A 20130-nucleotide genomic window follows, 5' to 3' on the forward strand; every position below is an offset into this window, starting at 1 on the left:
AATAGCAGCAAGTCTACTTCAAAACTAATGCAAGGAAGTATAAAAAAGAAGAGGGATGTATAAGAACACCACCCAAACTTGGTGGATTTAGGTTTCTTGAAGTAAAAAGAGAATTCCATATAGATAAGTACTTCTTGATAGCTAGCCATAATACCATAATCTTAAGTTGTCTCAAAATAACCCATTCCTTACTTGTCTAGTTCTTGATTTATTTGTCAAACAAGGACATGGACATTAGGCTACTAGCCATCCATAATGCCATAATCTTAAATTGTCTCAAAATAACCCATTCCTTACTTGTCTAGTTCTTGATATAAGTTGTTCAATCAGGATTTGGCAGTAGCTATAAATAGACTTTAGCTTGCAATATTTTTCTTTGCAAGGCCTAGATGCGATATAATATATATATATATATAGGTAATCCTAGATTGTTTGGATTATCTACACATCGTATGAAACAAAGCTTTAGTGTAGTTTTTGCAAATTGTTGAATATCCAAGTGCTCCTAATTATTAGAAAAACAAAGATTTGGTGTAATCTACAAATTTCTAAAGAGCCACATACTCCTAATTATTAGAAAAAGTTATCTCCCCTAGCTTCTTTAGAATCTATCTTGGCTTGGGGAGTGTATTGAAACCATCTGCTGTTGCTATGTGCTGACATAGGATCCAGAGAACAACATTGTCTATTAGATCTCTAAAGTAGAAATTTATTAGAGAATTGTATATTGAATAGTACTTTAGCAGAGGTATTGGAGAAGAGAAGGCTTATGACCATTTAATTAATTGTTTATCCAAAATCCTGTCTCTAATATGTCTTTCCAAATCACTTTTGGAAAAAAATCTTGGTTAGATTCCTTAGCATATTCAATGTGTTCTCAAAGGGTTTTAATGGTATCTAGGATGTACCTTAATTTAACAAACCCTTTAAGCTCAATCTTGATCCAACTATGCATATAATTGGTTAATCTTTTTAGAGATCCTTTACAACGAACAATAGTAAGCATAGTAATGGGCCTCCAGTTGGCTATTTAATTTTTTGGGCCCTCTTTTGTGAACTCAACCCAAGGGTGGATTTCTAAGGCAGATCCACCTTTGTGGTCCTGATGAAAGATAAAGTACCAACCACAAGTATAATCTTTTTGGATTTTTCAAGTCTTTTAAAAGAAGGTCATTTCCTCTAACTTTAAGCTTTCTTAGGGCTATTATGACAAGGTAGGGACTCTTTTTATAGAGCCAAAAAGATATAAAATCCTAAATTGGACAAGGTTAATAGCTAATAGGAGTGGTACAAAGATAAGATAATATTTTTAATACTTGAGATTCCCACAAATCATTAAAAGAAATTATATAGGATAAGGTGAATAGGAGTGGATTGACTGAATGGGAATATATATTGATTGGATGTATATAGATCATTTTTTATCCAAACATACTCTATAAATATTAAATTTCTAGCAAATGTTATACTAAATTTACAGCTAGCTCCTATTTTTTATGTTTAGTGTTGATTATCTAATGATGACTAGGGTAACAACAACTGGAGATCTATATGCATAACTTGTAGTTCTTACTCTCACAACATGTATTTTAGGATGGATGCACTTATCAACTCTATGGAGGATGGATGGATGTAGTTTGAATTCTATATCTCTTTTGTCCAAACAACTTTTATGTACCCTTTTTCTCAAGAAATTTTTTGAGTTCAATTTGCAAGTCTCTAGGGTGTTTTCTTCTCTCTCTCTCTCTCTCTCTCTCTCTCTCTCTCTCTCTCTCTCTCTCTCTCTCTCTCTCTCACACACACACACACACACACACACACACACACACACACACAGACACACACACACACACACACACACACACACACACATTTTGAGTAGTTCTAATCTTAACCAACTTAGGTGTTTATGAGATAAATGCCTATGTATTTGGATTTTTACTACTATATTGAATATAATTGGATTTTCACTACTGTATGTGATATTGCAAGCTGATATGTCTCAATGCCTTTGTATAAGGTAGAGAGTATATTCAATGCATGATGTGAGGTGTATGTTCAATACATATATCCAATTGATGTTGTGAGATGAAGGTCATATGAAATTGCATGGGATACATTTAATTCACTTCAAATACACACACACTTGTATGAATGCATGTGCACATTTACACACGCACACACACACACACACGCACGCATGCGTGCACGCACGCGCGCGCTCACACACACACACACACACACACACACACATTTCGAGGATTTCTTATCTTAACCAACTTAGGTTTTTAAGAGATAAATGCCTTATTATTATCTCTTCTGGCGGTACCCATATTATGGGGTATTATCACTTTGGGTATTACCAGGCAAAATGTGATGGTGTGGCAATACCCATATTCTTATCTCTTCTGGCGGTACCCATATTATGGGGTATTATCACTTTGGGTATTGCCTGGCAAAATGTGATGGTGTGGCAGAGCGGAGCTCTGCATAGAAATCACCGAAGGATCTTCCTTGAACACGTACGGTGGTGTTCGTTGGCTTCCTTAGCTCTGTGGTGGGTATAAAATGGCCATCTTGCATGTGAGTTCACATACTCATTTAGCATGTTGTGTCTTACTGATTTTTTTAGCCATGTTGATGGTGTTGGCTTTTGCTAGGAGTTTGTCTTCTCAGGTAACTTGGTGCTTTGGGTCCAAGTCCTGCTTTCTTTACTGCCTATGGTAGTCTCTACACTTTTTGGGATAATGATCTTTCTGAATCCCATATGCTGGATTTTGTTATGGCATATGCATGCTATCGATTCTTCCTAAGTCATTTTAATTCAGATATGCTAGGGCATTTCCCTAAACTGAATATCTATTCTAAAAAACTTGCATGCATAATCGCTCCTTAAATTTTGTGATTATCTGGACCCTTTGGATAGACGTTATTTCATTTTTGCCTCTATAAATTCTTATGAATACTTGTTGGCAAATTATTTTATACATTTCTTGATGATGTGCTATTCTGATGGTAGGGCTTAGATATTGAATAACCCACAACATTGTAGATTATGGGAGTTATATTACACTGTATAATGCACATCGATTAATGGGGTTTTTTGGGGGCATTTTGCATTTTTTTGATAAACTGACTGATTAGCCTTAAATAAATGATGGACGAAGCTATTAGAATGCTTGTACTAACTTAATCTCAAATCTGACATGTTGTTTTGAATAACTCTTAATCTAGCCATAACCAGTGAATTAGATATTGCTAAAGCTTTGCATTTTAATGGCTTATGGATACATAGGCTCTTGCAGGGTTGTTGCAAAGATAACTGTATGGCATGCTCTTGGATTGATAAAATCACTAATAAATCAAACATTGTATTATCAGTTAGACACATGTGGGTGATGCTGCTTATGGTGGCAACATGGCTGATTTCTGACCAGGCACTTTGAATTTTTATTTTATTTTTAGTTTTGGAATAAATTCTTTAGCAGTGGGATATATATCTTGGTTTTTGTAATTGGTTGATGCTCCTGATAGGATATATTGTTGGTTGGGTCTACTTAGTGGGGCATTTATATCTATTACTAGAACTTAGGTACATGACTGATTTTTTTTTACTTATGGTTCCTTCCTTTTGTCTATTTTTTTTTGATTATTTGGGCTTTGCATTCCAAGGCAAAATATCATAACTCACTTATGTGGAATATGGTAGCTAGCTTAATATGCTAACATGTGGATGCTAGCAATAGAATGGATGACTACTTTGAATAGTATGGGCATGGATATTTAAGGCCCATTGGTTTATCCACTATGTGGATTACTATGCATTGCATTTCTTATGGATGATCACATGATAGGTTATCTATCCGAATTTTGGGAATTGAATTTTGGTTTACGAAAATAAAGGGACTAGAAGAATTTCGGGGCATGCATTTTGAATTACTTAATGCTGCTTGTTCCTACTTTTAAAATCCATAAGAACACATTTAGATGGATTTCTAATGCAGCCAATGGTATCTTCACAGAAATTACTTCTATCATTACTAATGTCCTTAACCTGGTTCTTTGTGACTTCTATATGATCTGTGGTATAAAGCAGAAAGAACTTAAAGCTTTTTTTAAGGAATCCATTCTAACCCTTTTTGGATCACAAGAAATGCAACTGAGGTAATCTTAAACCTTCCAAAATCTATCTTTCACATATTCACTATAGACATCACACAGTGCTATGAAAATATACCATTGAGAAGCTAGCCTTATGAACATTTTATACAAGGTTTGTAATATGGTATTTGACAAATGAAGGGTATATGGCTTCTCTAAGGTTCCTCTATGTCATGGCAACGCACGATGGGTTAAAAAACCATCAGCGGTATTTCTAAGGTGTAGGAGAAATTGAACATTTTCTCTTTTGGCTTTTTAATTACAATTTTGTTCAACTAGGCTCTTGTAACATACCTCCGAGCTTAACCACGTTATGATTAAAGATAGTCTTAATTTTTGGATGCTACAAATTTCAATAATGAATTCTAGCAATTTTTCAACAAAGCAAAAATTCCAAGTGTTAAAATTAAGTGAAAATTCAAGTTTGAGTTTTCTATTATTTAATATACTCAAAGGAAGCCTTTAAGTGTGTATATGGACATGCAAATCGAAATTTCATAAAAAAAGTAAAACGTGACCTATTTTTGGACTCGACTTTCACATACAGCTGATTTTGGCAATTCCTCCCATGCTAGGTTGTAGACCACACACATTTTGGTAATTCCTCCCATGCTAGGTTGCAGACCACACACATTTTGGTAAATTTGGATACCCACATAACTAGTTTTTGATAATTGTGCGCAAAGTTATACAAGTTGCAGGTTGCAACCTTGACAAACAACAAATCCGAGAGACTGGCCAAATCTACAAATAGAACTTTCACAACTTCTGGAGAGTAAACATGGATTCCAATCACTCAAGACCTCATCAAATATATCGAGAAAGTATACAAACCCTCTTTTTATTATTTTGTTTTAAATTCTTTTGAGATTAAATAAATAAATTGATAAGCGTGTATATGAGAGAATCCGAGTCGAGGTATGGCACACTTAACGATGAGTAATTCTTGACTTTCTTAACTACACATGATCGACTTGGTCTATGCAACTCATGAAATAAACACTTTTGGACATAAAGAATTCGAAGATAGAATATTCAACTAGTTTGTGGACTAGATTTTAGGTATGACCTTCACGATGTTAATTTGCAGCAATGTGATGAGCTATGGTGGATCAAATGCTAGAATCAACATCATTAACAAAGAGATTTGATGATAATTAAGATGTGATTAGTGAGTAATTAATTGATAGCTTAATGTAGGCATGGATAATAAAAAACCAGCAAATTCTCATTAGGCCAATGCCTCAATTTATAGAGTTTATATCTAAGCATCTAATCCCACTGATTTGATTCACTCCACCTCTTTTGCTTGATTCTCTCCATCTCTCCCAGAATATCTCCAAACCTCCTAAATCTCCTCATGCTACCCTTTATTCTCTCCGAGTAGTAGATCCTTCTCACCTTTTCACAAGTTCTCTCACATTTATAGATTCTCTTTTACAGCCTCTTGCCAAGGGCTTGTTCCCGCACACACCCTATTCACTTGTATATTTCAACACCTCCCCTCAAGTGAATACTCCTAGCACACCTGTACCCCATACCAAGTTTCCCTCTTACTTGATAGTTTGCGAGACCAGTGCCTCAAGTCCCTAAACTCATAGTCCTTGACACACTCTCTCAGGCTACTACAAGTGCCTGTGACCTTGACTAAAGTGCTCGCACATACATCTACCACATGGCTTACATCATCGGTGGCTCAGAGATGGTTTTACTTTGTTCGGGCAGGTTACATTGGGTTGTGGGGTTTCACTCTCTCTCTCTCTCTCTCTCTCTCTCTCTCTCTCTCTCTCTCTCAGAAAAGATGATCTGGCTCCACTTCCTTAGGAGCCTCCATGAAGTTTGCTGATGTCGTTCCTTCTCCACTGGGTTTGCTGTAGCAATCTCTTGCCATGTGTCTTAGCTTTCCATAGTTGTGGAAAGTGAAGGTCCTTCCTCCTACTCTGCCTCTTCCTCGTCCTCGTCCTCGAGAGAATCCTCCTCGGGTGAAGAATGCTTTTTCTTCTCCTACTGTTGAGTCCAGCCATTTCTTCTCATACTGTTGAGTCCAGCCATTTCTTCTCTTTGCCTCTGGTCTCTTGCTCTAGTAGAGCTCTTTCTATCTCGTGTAGCTTCAAATTCAGGTACATTCTTTAATGGTACTATAATGTTTTCATATTCACCTTTGTCCACACTCTTCAGAAGCATTGCTAGTGCCTCATCATCTTCTACCTTTTTGCCAATAGCTGTGCCAGTTGTTGCTTAATGCTTTTATATTTGTTCAAGTGTGTGATTAAAGGTTCACTTTCCTTTATATCCAATTTGTAGAATTGCATTAACAGATTTATCTTTGAATTTTGAGCTTGTGTGCCGAATAATTTATTCAGTTCATCCCATGCATGTTTTGCCCATTGTATCCCTGTGATGTGATGAATGATTTAATCATTTAAACTGAGTGTGATAAGTCCCAATGCTTTTTCATTCTTGCTCTTCCACTCATTTTCCCCTCTCACCTCTGGGCATTCATCTCTTCCCTCAACTAGCCCCCATAGATTTTTCCTCATGAGCAGATACATGGTTTTTGTCTGCCATGTGTAAAATTGCTCCCCATTAAATTTGGCTATCTCTTGTGCCGTACTCATGGTGATGTGAAGGGGGTCTTACCTCTTGATCCAATTTCAAGATTCAAGGGCAGTGTCTACCCTTTTACAACTCAATCTGGTGTTTAGGTGATGATTACAACAGATTTATTAGCATAAAATCACCAGAAATTATATTAAACCAAGGGTAACAAATCTGTACGGAATGGTTGGAGTATCAAACCATCTCCGAATTGCATTCTAAAGTTATAGGGATCTGTATCAAATACCTAATGGTTAATTTGAACCCTCGATTGTACCAAAAATAGTGATTAGTGTTAATTAATCATTGATTAGCAAATTAATCCTCTATTTTGTATGCAAAAAATAGAGTATGGGGAGTCCAGATCTCTGAGGCCTTAGAGTTCAAATGAGCTTAAATCCTTTCAAGGCTATCAATAGCAATTAGTCCAGTAGAGGATTAAGCCAAGAAACACAAGATTTGATCAAACATTGAATGCTTAATCTTTGTTTTACCAAAGTCACCTGCAGATTTGATGAAGAGCTTGGATCTCACTCTAGACTTGATCAATCAAAATCTATCTTCACCAGCTCGTAGAACACCCTTGAAAACCCCTAGGGCCAAGAGGAATTAGAGCAATTTGATCTGGAGCAGTAGAGATCTCATTTCTCCTTTAGAAATGTGGTGCGATTTAGCAAAAATTGGCAGCTACGCTTGGCGGGTTGTGATTTTGTTTTAATGGGCTGGGGACTGTGGGGAGGCTGGCTATGCTTGCCTAGAAGCACTTGCCCTAATGTTGCCCCTGGAGGGAGATCAAGCCCCTCCACTGGCTGGGGGTGCAAAGAGCTAGTTGAAAAGAGGTAAAAATCTTAATTATCTACTAATCCTAATTAGCTAGGTGATTAGCAAGATAATGGGCTCACAAATTATTGGATTCTAGGCTAGGCTTTGATACCATGTTAAATTTGCAATAATGTGATGAGCTATGGTGGATCAAATGCTAGAATCAACATCATTAACAAAGAGATTAGATGATAATTAAGATGTGATTAGTGAGCAATTAATTGATAGCTTAATGTAGGCATGGATAATAAAAAACTAGCAAATTCTCATTAGGCCAATGCCTCAATTTATAGAGTTTACATCCAAGCATCTAATCCCACTGATTTCGCCTTGATTCACTCCACCTCTTTTGCTTGATTCTCTCCACCTCTCCCAGAATATCTCCACACCTCCTAAATCTCCTCATGCTACCCATTATTCTCTCCTAGTAGATACTTCTCACCTTTTCACAGGTTCTCTCACATTTACAGATTCTCTTTTACAGCCTCTTGCCAAGGGCTTGTTCCCGCACACACCCTATTCACTTGTATATTTCAACACACGAGGGGGTCTTTTGTGAAATGTTTCTTTTCGTGTGTTTAGAATCAGATGTTGCAATAAACACAAAAGTTTTAGAGAACAAGAAAAAGAATTTCCTACAGTGCATTAGAAATAAATTATAATATGCTCAAAAGGCCTTAGCCTAAGGGTCCAGATTTTCTGAAAATTTTAGATTAAGGTTCTGAGGGACCAATAAGATTAATCCAAATAAAGGGAGGAGATAAATTGAAGAAAAAAAGAAAAATCCCCCAAAAATAAGTAAATACTCACATAAGATGAAGAGTGGACTAAGGACCAAGGAAAATAGGTTAAAAAACTGATTTTTGATACCTTAGAGTGGGGATTCCCCCTCATGAAGGAGGCACCTTTTTTTATATAATTTCTTTTTATTTTAAATTAATAAAGTAAGATATTTTATCTCTCCTCTCTCTCCTAATTCAAGTCTAGTTCCAAAAAGTAAGCTGAACTGACCAAAAAATGATCAAAAATTGACCAAATTGATCTAGAAAATTTTAGAATCAGTTTGCTTGGTTTGAGGCTCACTTTTTCCTATAAATAGAAGCCTACCCCTTTATAAAAGCTTAATAGTGTTTATGCACTGTTACTCTACTCCTCCCCTTGAATTTAATGAAACTATAGTATCACTGATCATTCCAAAATATCTGGTTGAATCCTAATTTCTAATTTTTCCTTTATCGATGTACCTATGGCATCATTGGCAACCAGAACACTCACCACCTGTTCACTCAGGGGCCTTTTCAATAGTTCCTAGCTTATAGTAACTGGAAATATTTTTACTTATAAAAATCAAAATGGAATCTCTGTTGAAGATCAGCAAGATCAACCAATAGATCCATATAAAAGAGCCAAGGACTCATCCGTTGAGGACCAGCAAGGTCAATCAACCAGATCCATGGCCCAATTCAGAAAACAACTCTTACTCCTTGTTCCAATATCTTCCCCGACGCACGTGTGGGTATCTTCGACGACCCAGAGCCCGAGCACCGTATGGTCAGCACCCTCTAGGATCCTTCACAGGTCACCTAGCTTGACATAAAACAGTTATTTAAAAACAGGTCATAAATACAGTTTCTATAACGAACTCTCGTCTTTCAATATTGTTCCACATCAATTCTCATTTATTTCATATGCATCCCCATTCTCATCACATCATTTTTCATCTCATAACATCTTTTCTCATTTATCCGCATCAGATCTTATCCACTCGCATCTACCCATATCCACATCTCATCACATCATATTCGTTCACATCACACATCACATCTATCTCCATTTACATTACATCACATTCATTTATATCCATCACATTCATTCATTCATATCCACCACATACATTCTCATAAACATCCCATCACATACATTCTATCCACATTCACATCCATTCTTTCACATACATCCACTCACATCCCATATCATTCATTTACATTCTGATTCACATGACATCACATCTCATCCATTCATTCACATCTATCTGATTCACATCACATCTATTCACCTCACATCTCATCACCTCTATTCACATCATATCCATCCATTCATTCACATCCATCCATCTATCCATTCATTCACATCCATCCATCTATCCATTCATTCACATCCATTTGATTCACATCATATCTATTGCTCACATCTCATCACCTCTATTCACATCACATCACATCCATCCATTCATTCACATCTATCTGATTCACATCACATCTCATCACATCTATTCACCTCACATCTCATCACCTTTATTCACATCACATCCATCCATCCATCCATTCATATCTATTCATAGAATTTAAACATAGAATTTAAGAGAATTCTAATTTTGATATAAAAATTCTTTATGCATCTATTTATGCATAAAAATCAATTTTGATAGGAATAACACTTTTGAAATAAAAATAATTCCTTTATGCATCTTTCTATGCATAAAAATTAATTTTAAGGAGAGAATAACACTTTAGAAATAAAAATAATTTCTTTATGCATCTTTCTATGCATAAAAATCAATTTTAATGAGAATAACACTTTTGAAATAAAAATAATTCCTTTATGCATCTTTCTATATGCATAAAAATCAATTTTAATGAGAATAATACTTTTGAAATAAAAATAATTCCTTTATGCATCTTTCTATGCATAAAATTCAATTTTAATGAGAATAACACTTTTGAAATACAAATAATTTCTTTATGCATCTTTCTATGTATAAAAATCAATTTTAATGAGAATAACACTTTTGAAATGAAAATAATTCCTTTATGCATCTTTCTATGCATAAAAATCAATTTTAATGAGAATAACACTTTTGAAATAAAAATAATTTCTTTATGCATCTTTCTATGCATAAAAATCAATTTTAATGAGAATAACACTTTTGAAATAAAAATAATTCCTTTATGCATCTTTCGATGCATAAAAATCACTTTTAATGAGAATAATAGTTTTGAAATAAAAATAAATCCTTTAAGCATCTTTCTATGCATAAAAATAAATTTTAATAATTAATATCAGTGATATCTAACATATTCATAGGTGAATATGTACATGGAGTAATTAGAATATTTCTTTTAGATGCAAAAATGGTGGGAATTACTCTTTTGGAATAACATAAAAATAAACTTTCTTTTTCACAAAATTATGAAAAATTTTGCTATAATCTCCTTTGTATGGTTGACCATTTCTCATTTTTATCATTCTTTAATTGACTTAAATTAATCCAAATTAGATTCATAGAACTCTAATCTACACAATTTTCTAAATTCAAGAGAGTAAACAATAAGAAGAGTTTAATTAATCCTTTAGTTAATCTTTCTAAGATTAAGAAAGGCTGGAATGTAAAGAAGAGCTTTTCATCAAGGCATAGCATTTGAATTTGATTCAATTTACTATAAAACATAATAATCAAGAAAATCATAGATTTAAAATTAAACAAGTAAAAAAATTATCTTACAGAGAGCTTGTAAGTTAAAAATCAAGAAAATCATAGATTTAAAATTAAACAAGTAAAAAAAATTAAACAAGTAAAAAAATTAACTTACAGAGAGCTTGTAAGCTCTCCTTTGGCTTGAGGGATTGAGGGTTCTACTCTTGTTTGAAGCAAGAGTGGCCACCAATTCACTTTGGAGAGGATTAGGCCAAAAACAATTGAATTATTAAAAAATTCAATGTAAAATGGCTCAGGACAGGAGCAGAGTAACAGTGTATAAACACCATTAAGCTTTTACAAAGGGGAAGGCTTCTATTTATAGGAAAAAGTGAGCCTCTAACCAAGCAAACTGATTCTAGAATTTTTCAGATCAGTTTGGTCAATTTTTGACCATTTTTGGGTCAGTTTAGCTTACCTTTTGGATCTTGTTGAAACAGGAGAGAGGAGAGATAAAAATATCTCATTATTTTTTAGTTTAAAACTCCTCCATACATGTGAAATAGACGCCCCCTCATGAGGGGAGATCCCCATACTGAGGTGTCAAAAATGTATCATTTCCTCTAAATGTCTCTTAATTTTTAACTAATAAACCTTGTACTCAGTCAACTCTTCATCTTATGTGAGCATTTACTCATTTTTGGGGGTTTTTCTTTTCTTCTTGAATTTATCTCCTTCTTACATTTGGATTAATCTTATTGGTCCATAAGAACCTTAATTGGACCTTAATCCAAAAGTTTCTAAAAATCTAGACCCTTAGGCTAAGGTCCTTTTTACCTATTTTCAATTAATTCCAATTGCACATTGGAAAGTTCTTTTTGAATTTCTGTTTCAGGGGAAACCATTTTAGACACTAGGAGGATTTTTATATCAAAAAATATCTCAATTTTGAATTACCTCCCTCTAGACATTTTCTCTCTCCAGGCCAAAACAGGATCTTTCTTTTATTTTTGAGAGGGGAATAATTATGAGATCAGAAGGGGAGGTTCTTAAACCTGCACACCTCAAAAACTGGAGGGAGGAATCTTACATGCTGGATTGAGAAGAAAAGGCCTCCCAGATTTGGCCCCAAAACTCAGAGATGGTATCGCAAGGAAAAGCAATTGGATCATACTTTTGTGGCTTTTATTGAGAACCTTGTTGGCACTAGACCTACAGGCTACTATTAAGGTGTGGTCAAAGCATGGAGGAATGTTGGAAAAACAATCTCCTCGAGGTTGCACTACTGAGGCCATGATGGAGGCATGCTTACTATTGGGATATCAGATTTCATGGGATCAATTTAGTTTTTTATGTGAAGATGAAAGATAGGATTAAATTTTCTTTGTAAAATTTTGAATGAGATAAAAAAGGAGTAGATAATTGTGGTTGTGGGGGTGGATTTATGACAAAGTTTGATAGTCTGGTTTTGGGGGTGATATAGGATGTATGTCTGATTTTGAATAGTTAATATAAATACTTTATTGATATAAAAAAATCTCACTTTTCTAAAGTTAATTTAAGTCTAGATCACCATCAACTAACTGATTAATTGATTTTCCTTTTTTTAACGCACTTTGGCACTTGGGTAAGTTGGGTTCCCTATTATTTGGTCGGTACGACTTGAAGTCGTGCTATTATGGCCGTCATGAGCGCATGGCGAACTTCAGAGCACGAGCAGTTAGGGCCGAACTCAGAACAGCTTTGACAATCTGCTGGATTTCTCACGTGCTCTCTATCTTGGTAGAGCTTCTTAGGAGAAGCATAATTTCTGCCCTAGTGCCGAGCTTTTTTAATTCTCTCTGCAGCCTGTATAGTAAATCAAACGCATTTCTTGCTGCAGAACCGTTTCTATCCTGTCGAGCTTATTTTCTCACAGCCTTGCTCCCTGTCGCTGACCTGAAATCTCCATCCTTGTCGACGAAGATGCAGCCGGTTCTTCAGAAGCCTGGGGCGATGAGGACGCTTGAAAGCCAAACTCAGTTCATGGCCAGGACGGCGTTCATTGGATCGGGCATCAAATCAAGTCAACCACGGCAAGAAGCTTACAACAAGTCCGATCTCCGAGCAAGCGAAAGCTTAACACAACTGAAACTCACCGCAGGTGAGTACTGAGTCGTTGCATATCACAGCCAGAGAGAATATCATTGATTTTACATTGCAGAGCACTAATTTAGGTTTTCATGCTTGCGCAGAGAAAATGATTCAAGAACAGGCGTCCGTCAAAACTGATCTCCAGGTTGCGGTAAGGAGATGCGTTTTTTTCTTGCAATGTCGTACGATAACTACGTCCTGGTCATGGCTCTCTGATCCTGTCTTCCAACCTCTAGCATTCCAAACTTGAGAAGTCGGAACGGGAAGTTCGGTCCCTGGAAACATGGCTTCAAGACACAAAGAACGAAAATGCCATACTTAGAGTGAAGCAACAGGAGGCCCTTAAGCTTTGGGAAGGTCTGGATTCTAAGTTCTCTTCTACCAAGACCTTCTGCAATCAACTGATGGAAACACTCCAGCAACTAGCGCTTCAAGTGCAAGAAGGTTTGCCCTGGGTCTAGAAACCTTTTCCAGTTTCTAAGATTGAACGGAACGCTCACACGATACTGCTGAGACTGGTGGAATTTTGACGCAGCTGATCAAGTCAAACAGACGCTCGAATTAAAGCTGGCCGAGAGATTGAGGTTTTATGAAGAAACCAAAATGCAGGTTGACGACTTGTCTTCAAAAAAGCAAAACGCTGAAAGGATTTCTGCAAATTGTAAGATGCATTCAATTTGCACACGTCTATTTTCTACACGAATTGTAGGAGTTCCTTTGTCATTCTTGAAAGATTCAATGAAATGGCAGTTCTGTGTACGGGCTGTGTCATGGTAAATGAAGCTTTTGTTCTGAGGCCGAGTCTTGCTACAATACAAAAGCGCGAATGCTAATTCTCTGGGAAAAAAATTCGATCTGGCAGGGGAAAGCGAGTATGCAGAGTTGAAAAAGCTCCACGAGCAATTGAACCGCTCTCTTGCACAGGAAACGGATAGAGTTCGGCAGCTTCAAGTTGAAAAAGGTTATCAGCTGTGAATCCGCAGATGTAAATTACTCATCTGGGAATGTTTTGAAATTGCTTTTTTAGAAGTATAGTCCTCTGTCGTTGGCATACCTTGCAGCGGAGGTGGAAATGCATTTACAGGCTTCTTATGAGTCTCTTCAATTAGAAAGGGGGAGGTTAGAGTGTACTCAGAAACAGCTCGACCAAGTTCAAACTGAAGTCGAGATGAAAGTTCTTGAGTTGAAGGAACTGAATGGAATTCAGGCGAACTTGGTGAGTCTCGGGCAAGGTTGTCGGGCTATATTCTTCTTGCAGCAGACAGCGGTCATGCTTATTCTGACTCGAGTTTGTTTGGTTCTCTACAGATTAACGCCAAGAATGAAGTGGACCTTCAAGTCGAGACTCTCAAAGTCAAGCTTGCCTCCGAAAGGGGGAGAAGTGACGAGCTCAAGAAAAACCTAGAAGGCATGGTCATGAAAGCGAAGGAACTAGAGGAGGCCAATGGTCGGGCTATGGACAGTGCAAACAAGCTTTTGGTAGAGATGATAAGTTGCAAGGAATGGGCGCAAGAAGAAAGGCGGGCCAAGGAGGACACGTGGAAGGAGCTGAAAAATCTCGAACTACAGCATCAGGATCTCACTGGATTAAAAATTGCTTTAGAGAGACAAATCGAAGGCAAGTGCCACTGCCTAAACTGTTTGCCTTTAGAAACTATTGGTCATGTTGCTCTTTCAGCTTGTCTAATTAATTTCTCCTTCTAAAACAGAATTCAAGGAAAAAGTGCAGCGTCTCAATGAACGTCATGAAATAAGCCAGAGAGAAAGCTCTGAGATAATACAGGAGTTGAAGAAAGAATTGGATTCTACTTATCACAAGCTCCGTGAACTGGAAAGTGAGAAGCTCAAAGTGGAACACCGTTCTCAAGTTTTACAAGACAAGGTGGCAACATTATCGACGTTGGTAGAGGAATTGACAATGAGAAAGGTAGGCGACCTCTTTATAATGTGCTTGATCTATGGCTCACTTTCAATGATGAGTGTTACACGCTTAAATGCAAACAGGGCATGAAACTCACCAGTATAAAGAACTGTACCCAGGGTGGATGAAATGGTTTCTCTTATGCTGAATCAAATCGATTATTCGAGTGTAAAATAGCCTGAGGGAAGCAACATCTCTGTATTGCCTTTTAGCATTAAACTCGAGTGACTCGAAGCAAATTTTGGGAGTTCTCAGAATCATGTGCTAATCATGCAGAGACTTCAAACATTATGCTATATGCGAGGGGTCTGATAGGATTGGCCAATTAACTTTTTTTTGAAAGGATTGGCCTGTAAGCAGAAACGTGGTTTCTGTTGCTCTATATTGCGTGGAAGGGTCTCATAGGATTGGCCATTTTGTATGGCGGACATGTGGTTTGTGGTTGTAATGAAAGTGGATGATTGTGCCTTTGTTTGCAGGAGGAGTTAGTGACAGAAAACTCTGGTTTAAATGCAGAAATCGGCGTTGCTAATGAGAAAGCAAGGCAGGCAATCCACGAAAAGGTAGCCGAACTCGAAAAGCTGAGCAGGAAGGCTTTAGAGGACGCAGAGTTACTTGTTGTGCATGAGAATGAAAAGTCTCATCTTCGTCATACCTGCTTGGAGAAAGATCAAATGATAGAGTGTTTAATGGAAGAGCAGAAACGCCTTAGAGACCAATATGCAGAGGTAAATGAAGCTGTCACATTTTTGAAGCTGAGAAGCTAAGTTCCATGGCCAGATTAAAAAGGTGTATACAAGCTGTGATCTAGAAATGCTTTGATTGACAAGACTACATGCATCAAGACAGGTGGTCGACCAAAAGGATTCGGCTGAACGGCTTGCTAATGATATTCGTAGGCAGGCTGAAACTCAGTTAGAAACAAAGCAGATGGAGCTATATAAACACATCAGAGAGATTTCTGAAAGGAATGATCAGGTTTGGGGTGGTTGCACTCTAGTTGCAGTGAAAGCACCCTCTTTTGATATTTTTGTTTCCATATTTTTTGCACTTTGCTCTGCTGTTTGATATCAAAGAAAGCAACGGAGAAATTTGTCCTGCAGGAAATGACAGATATGAGAAAGAAGTATGAAAATGAGACGAACGAAGCTATATCCAAGGAAGAACAGAAGGCAATTGCTTCCACGCCTTTTTGAGCAGCAGCGTTTCTGTCAGCTAGTATTTTCTGCGTGAACAGGTGGTAGATTATCCTCTGTGATCAACTCTATTTTTGGTTCTTTGCTCAATCAGGCAAAGTCGATGCTTGAAGCAATGAAGGAAGAATGTGAGTCGAGGATAGCCAAAATTCAAGAGGCTGCTTTCCTGACTCAAAAGGCTCATCAGGATAAACATGAAAGTCAGGTAACCTAATTGCAAGCTTTCTTTTAAGGCTAGTAGTGTAGAATCTGCTGAATAGATTCAATTTCCATTTGTTGTATTCCTTAGTTTCTGACACTTTACAGGCAAAAGAGATGCTGCGAGACCACGAGACACAGAAAAACCTGGTGTTTGCTCAATATCAAGAAGAAATAAAGAAGAACCATGCTTTGATCCAGGAGCTGGAAAGCGTAAGGCGGCTTCATGAGCTCTATCTAGTTCAAAAGTTTGCGTGCATTAAAGCGATCAATATAGTTTACTGTAAGGCATTACGTGGATATTGTTTAAGCAGGAAAAGGAAAAAAGGACGCAAGAATTGGAGCTAAAAGCTAAGGAGATGCAGCAAATGAAGCACACCGATGAGATGAAAACACTTAAGCCCGATAAGTTATCTCACTGTTCCAAGGTAGTGGCAGGCATTCTTCCTACTTCTCAAGTGCGATTACATTATTCCTTGCAATTTAATTATATCGGATGAAAGTTGGAGTGGGTAGAGGTTTCGTAACCCGTTCTCTTTTCAGGTTGATGACAGAACATCAAAACTGGAACATCAATTGAGTGTTTTACAAGAGCAGCTTAAGGAAGAAAAGCTCAGGAGGGAAGAGGATTTAAAAGAATCGTCAAAGAAGGTAAGCAAGTTAAAGCAACGAAAATTTCTCGAAGTGCTTTTGGCACCGAAATAAACCAGGACGCATTTTTGGCGTGTTTGGTCTGTCAAAAGTACGAAGAAGCTGTTCGTAGTTTTGAAGCAGATCGTAAAGTTCTCGAAGAGGACCATCAAAACTCAACTCTGGGCATGCAAGCTTATTTGCAAAAGGAACTTGACGAGGTATATTCTGGCGCAGTCTTCAACCCGTTGTCCGATACTCCATTATGAACTCAATCTTAATTAACACCAGCACCAAATCAATCAGATAGTCATCTTTTCTAACAGATTAACTTTCCTCCAGAGTCGTGACAACTTTGTGTTCTGTGACAGCCTGAATTCTAAGAAACCTACCCTTTGTGTTTCAGACCAAACGGAAGGCTCTAGTCTGGGAGGCAAAATGCAAAAGCTTGGAAAGCAAAGACCCAAAAGCGAAAGTAGCAAAGAATAGACGTCTTCAGGTGGGTATTTTCAAAAGTTTCTCAAGAAAAGATTCGGTTGATCCAAAGCGGCGAACATCAAGAAATGTCACATTCATTCAGTTGTAGCTTCCAGATTGCTAAGTCAAAACGACTTTACACAATGAACGCTCAAAATTATATTTGTAAATCGGTGATATTCAGAAATGAAGTCTTCCACTTACATGGAATAGTTTCTTGTAACTTCATGCACAGGAACATTCTCATGCACTGGCCAATCAAGATTATTCTACTGGAGCTAAGGGTGTGAACGGACACTCACATCTGAATGAGGGAAGGAAAACCGAGGTAATTTTCTCCAGTGTATCTACACGTTTCCTGCGTATATGAATGGACATCAAGGAGAAAAAGCAGCCGATTAACATAACCTAATGACATGGATGGAGGCGCAGAACCTCTTGAAACTATAAATTGCAACAGTGTGTTTGACTTTACTGTCTGAACTTTCTCTTGACTATCCCTTGCTTGGAAAACAAACCCAGAGTGCCAATGAGAAAGGAAAATGTGACAGTGTCAGCTTACCAACACACAGTAAGACTGTAAGTTATTGACATGCCCATACTTAAAAGTTTGCAATCGATTTACAACCGAAGAAGTCGTAGAGTTTTAAAGTTAAGAGTCTAAATGGATCTACCGAAACAGAGTTATAACCTCATGATTACATATGCAGTGGCATTAAGATTGCGAGAAGTATTGCTCTACTTTTGCTACAGTCACCTCGGCAGGGAAATCAGATTGTTAAGAAAAGAATTGTGGATTGCAGGTTACACATCATGAGTATGAGGTTGCAACAAGTGATGGAAGGAAGACAATCAGACGCAAGAGAACAAAGAGCACGGTGATGTTTGAGGTAAGAATTGGGATGTTTAATCGCAGGTCCTGAACTGCATCCTGGGTTTTGCTCATCTTGTAGTGACACTAGTGAGTTGTTTCAAACAGGGCCAATCTCCGTTAGACGTGAAGAGAATGGGAAGCAGGAAGAGCACCAGGCTTTCATCTCAGCACAGGAAGGTAAGGCCCTTTACAGACTGCTAGGGCACCATCCATGCCGGCCCATAGCATGGGCTTGCATTTTCAACCAAAATTCACATATAGTTGTAACTTACCCATGCCCTCTTTACACATACCCAAATACAGTCAAGAAAACGTTGCATAGCCATGCCAGCATCTCTTTACACAGCCAAATATACTCCAGAAAACGTAACGTTGGACAATGGGACTCTCTTGTCTACCCTCTTATCAAAAAGGGAGCTTTGTGTTGATTGGTTCTAACCAGCTTGCCCATCCTATGGGAAGCTAGTTTTGTGTTGCCAAAGTTTGGGCTCTAGGTGGCATCCTAGTCAGGAAATGGAGAGATTACGATTACACTTTTATTTTGTTTGTATGTAAGGGTGGGTGCCCAAGTTTTGGTTTGAGCCTTTTTGATTGGCTATTCACAACAAAAAGTGGGCACGTGGGCACGGTTCTTCGTCCATGAACCCTAAAGGGCCTAATATAATCTTTTCGTTACTTCACACCTAATAGGTTGGCTTTTCTGAATCCCCGAGAGTCTCGGGTCAGAGGAAGAAGCTAAACTAGTTTATGTGCCGTCAAGTACATTGTTTTTTTAATGAGAGAAAGGGTACTGAATTTGGGATTGCACGCGGGTAGAATCGAACTCAACGATTGACTTCTACTCGAAACATGAGAAACATGAGAGTACAAGGCTGAAAGGTGAAAAAAATATCCATTTGGCTTCTCCCACCTAGTTAGGTCTTGTACAGACCCCCCACACAGATGGGCTGGAAATGTCACGAATGGATGGACAGAATCCCCCTCCCTTGCTCTACCTTTCCCACGTCGCCCACCGGCACCCGTAGAATGATTTTGTCAAGAAGTGAAAATGTTACAAATGGACAAGGATTTTGTCAAAAAAAATGGCAGCTTTTTGATGGGCTGGGATAGTCATTATAAGAAAATTCAATAAAGTGATGGAATCATTCCAGTATACTACTAAGTGTGCTCTCTCTTTTAAATTTAAAAAATTTAAGAAAAAACAGGAAGCATAAATATACCCTCTTGAATCTTACCTAGAAAAACATTATGAATTCAGGGCTCACACTAAAGAGTATGAATTTTGAGGATCTTGATTCTTTACGCTATACTCTTGATCGGAACGGGCTCGTCTCTTCACCCTTCCAGCCTTATTAATGGTTTCTTTTTGCCAAGCAAGATTACAGTAGTTCAACTCTCCTACAATTAATTTGCGGAAGCTCAACTCTGTTAAGCCCTGCTCAGTGCTCACACCTGGAGTTGCTTGCCCTTCTCATACTCCGCTCCTCTTTTTTATTGTCCTACCCCCTGCATTCACCAGCTCTTTACTCCCCTTCATTACCTGCACTTCTTGTCATGCGGGAAGAAGTTCTTGGCATACTCGCACAGGAAGTCCAGTAATAACTTAGCAGCAAAATACTGCATGTTTAAAATTTCCTACAGTAAAAACTAATTTGAGATCAAATAGCATGCATGCATGCATTGCATTAACAATAATGCTTTAAAG

General features: G+C 37.6%; 1 protein-coding gene across 1 annotated transcript in view; it reads left to right on the top strand.

The window, feature by feature from the left end:
* Positions 1 to 12801: 12801 nt before the first annotated feature.
* LOC147603000 (synaptonemal complex protein 1-like) overlaps positions 12802 to 20130 on the top strand; it is a 7627-nt gene continuing 298 nt past the window's right edge. The window contains exons 1-21 of the mRNA XM_086797293.1: positions 12802 to 13139; positions 13231 to 13280; positions 13366 to 13573; positions 13665 to 13790; positions 13992 to 14090; positions 14191 to 14345; positions 14438 to 14747; positions 14839 to 15056; positions 15530 to 15778; positions 15900 to 16028; positions 16154 to 16222; positions 16341 to 16451; positions 16553 to 16657; positions 16759 to 16872; positions 16988 to 17095; positions 17188 to 17295; positions 17481 to 17573; positions 17787 to 17879; positions 18074 to 18130; positions 18355 to 18441; positions 18531 to 18602. Coding sequence (XP_086653419.1) covers positions 12962 to 13139; positions 13231 to 13280; positions 13366 to 13573; positions 13665 to 13790; positions 13992 to 14090; positions 14191 to 14345; positions 14438 to 14747; positions 14839 to 15056; positions 15530 to 15778; positions 15900 to 16028; positions 16154 to 16222; positions 16341 to 16451; positions 16553 to 16657; positions 16759 to 16872; positions 16988 to 17095; positions 17188 to 17295; positions 17481 to 17573; positions 17787 to 17879; positions 18074 to 18130; positions 18355 to 18441; positions 18531 to 18602 — 2739 coding nt within the window. The 5' untranslated portion in view covers positions 12802 to 12961. The remainder of the gene's footprint in view (positions 13140 to 13230; positions 13281 to 13365; positions 13574 to 13664; positions 13791 to 13991; positions 14091 to 14190; positions 14346 to 14437; positions 14748 to 14838; positions 15057 to 15529; positions 15779 to 15899; positions 16029 to 16153; positions 16223 to 16340; positions 16452 to 16552; positions 16658 to 16758; positions 16873 to 16987; positions 17096 to 17187; positions 17296 to 17480; positions 17574 to 17786; positions 17880 to 18073; positions 18131 to 18354; positions 18442 to 18530; positions 18603 to 20130) is intronic.

Source organism: Cibotium barometz, chromosome 65 (genome assembly GCF_041138505.1).
Source record: "Cibotium barometz isolate CiBa-2024 chromosome 65, ASM4113850v1, whole genome shotgun sequence".
Lineage (NCBI taxonomy): Eukaryota > Viridiplantae > Streptophyta > Polypodiopsida > Cyatheales > Cibotiaceae > Cibotium > Cibotium barometz.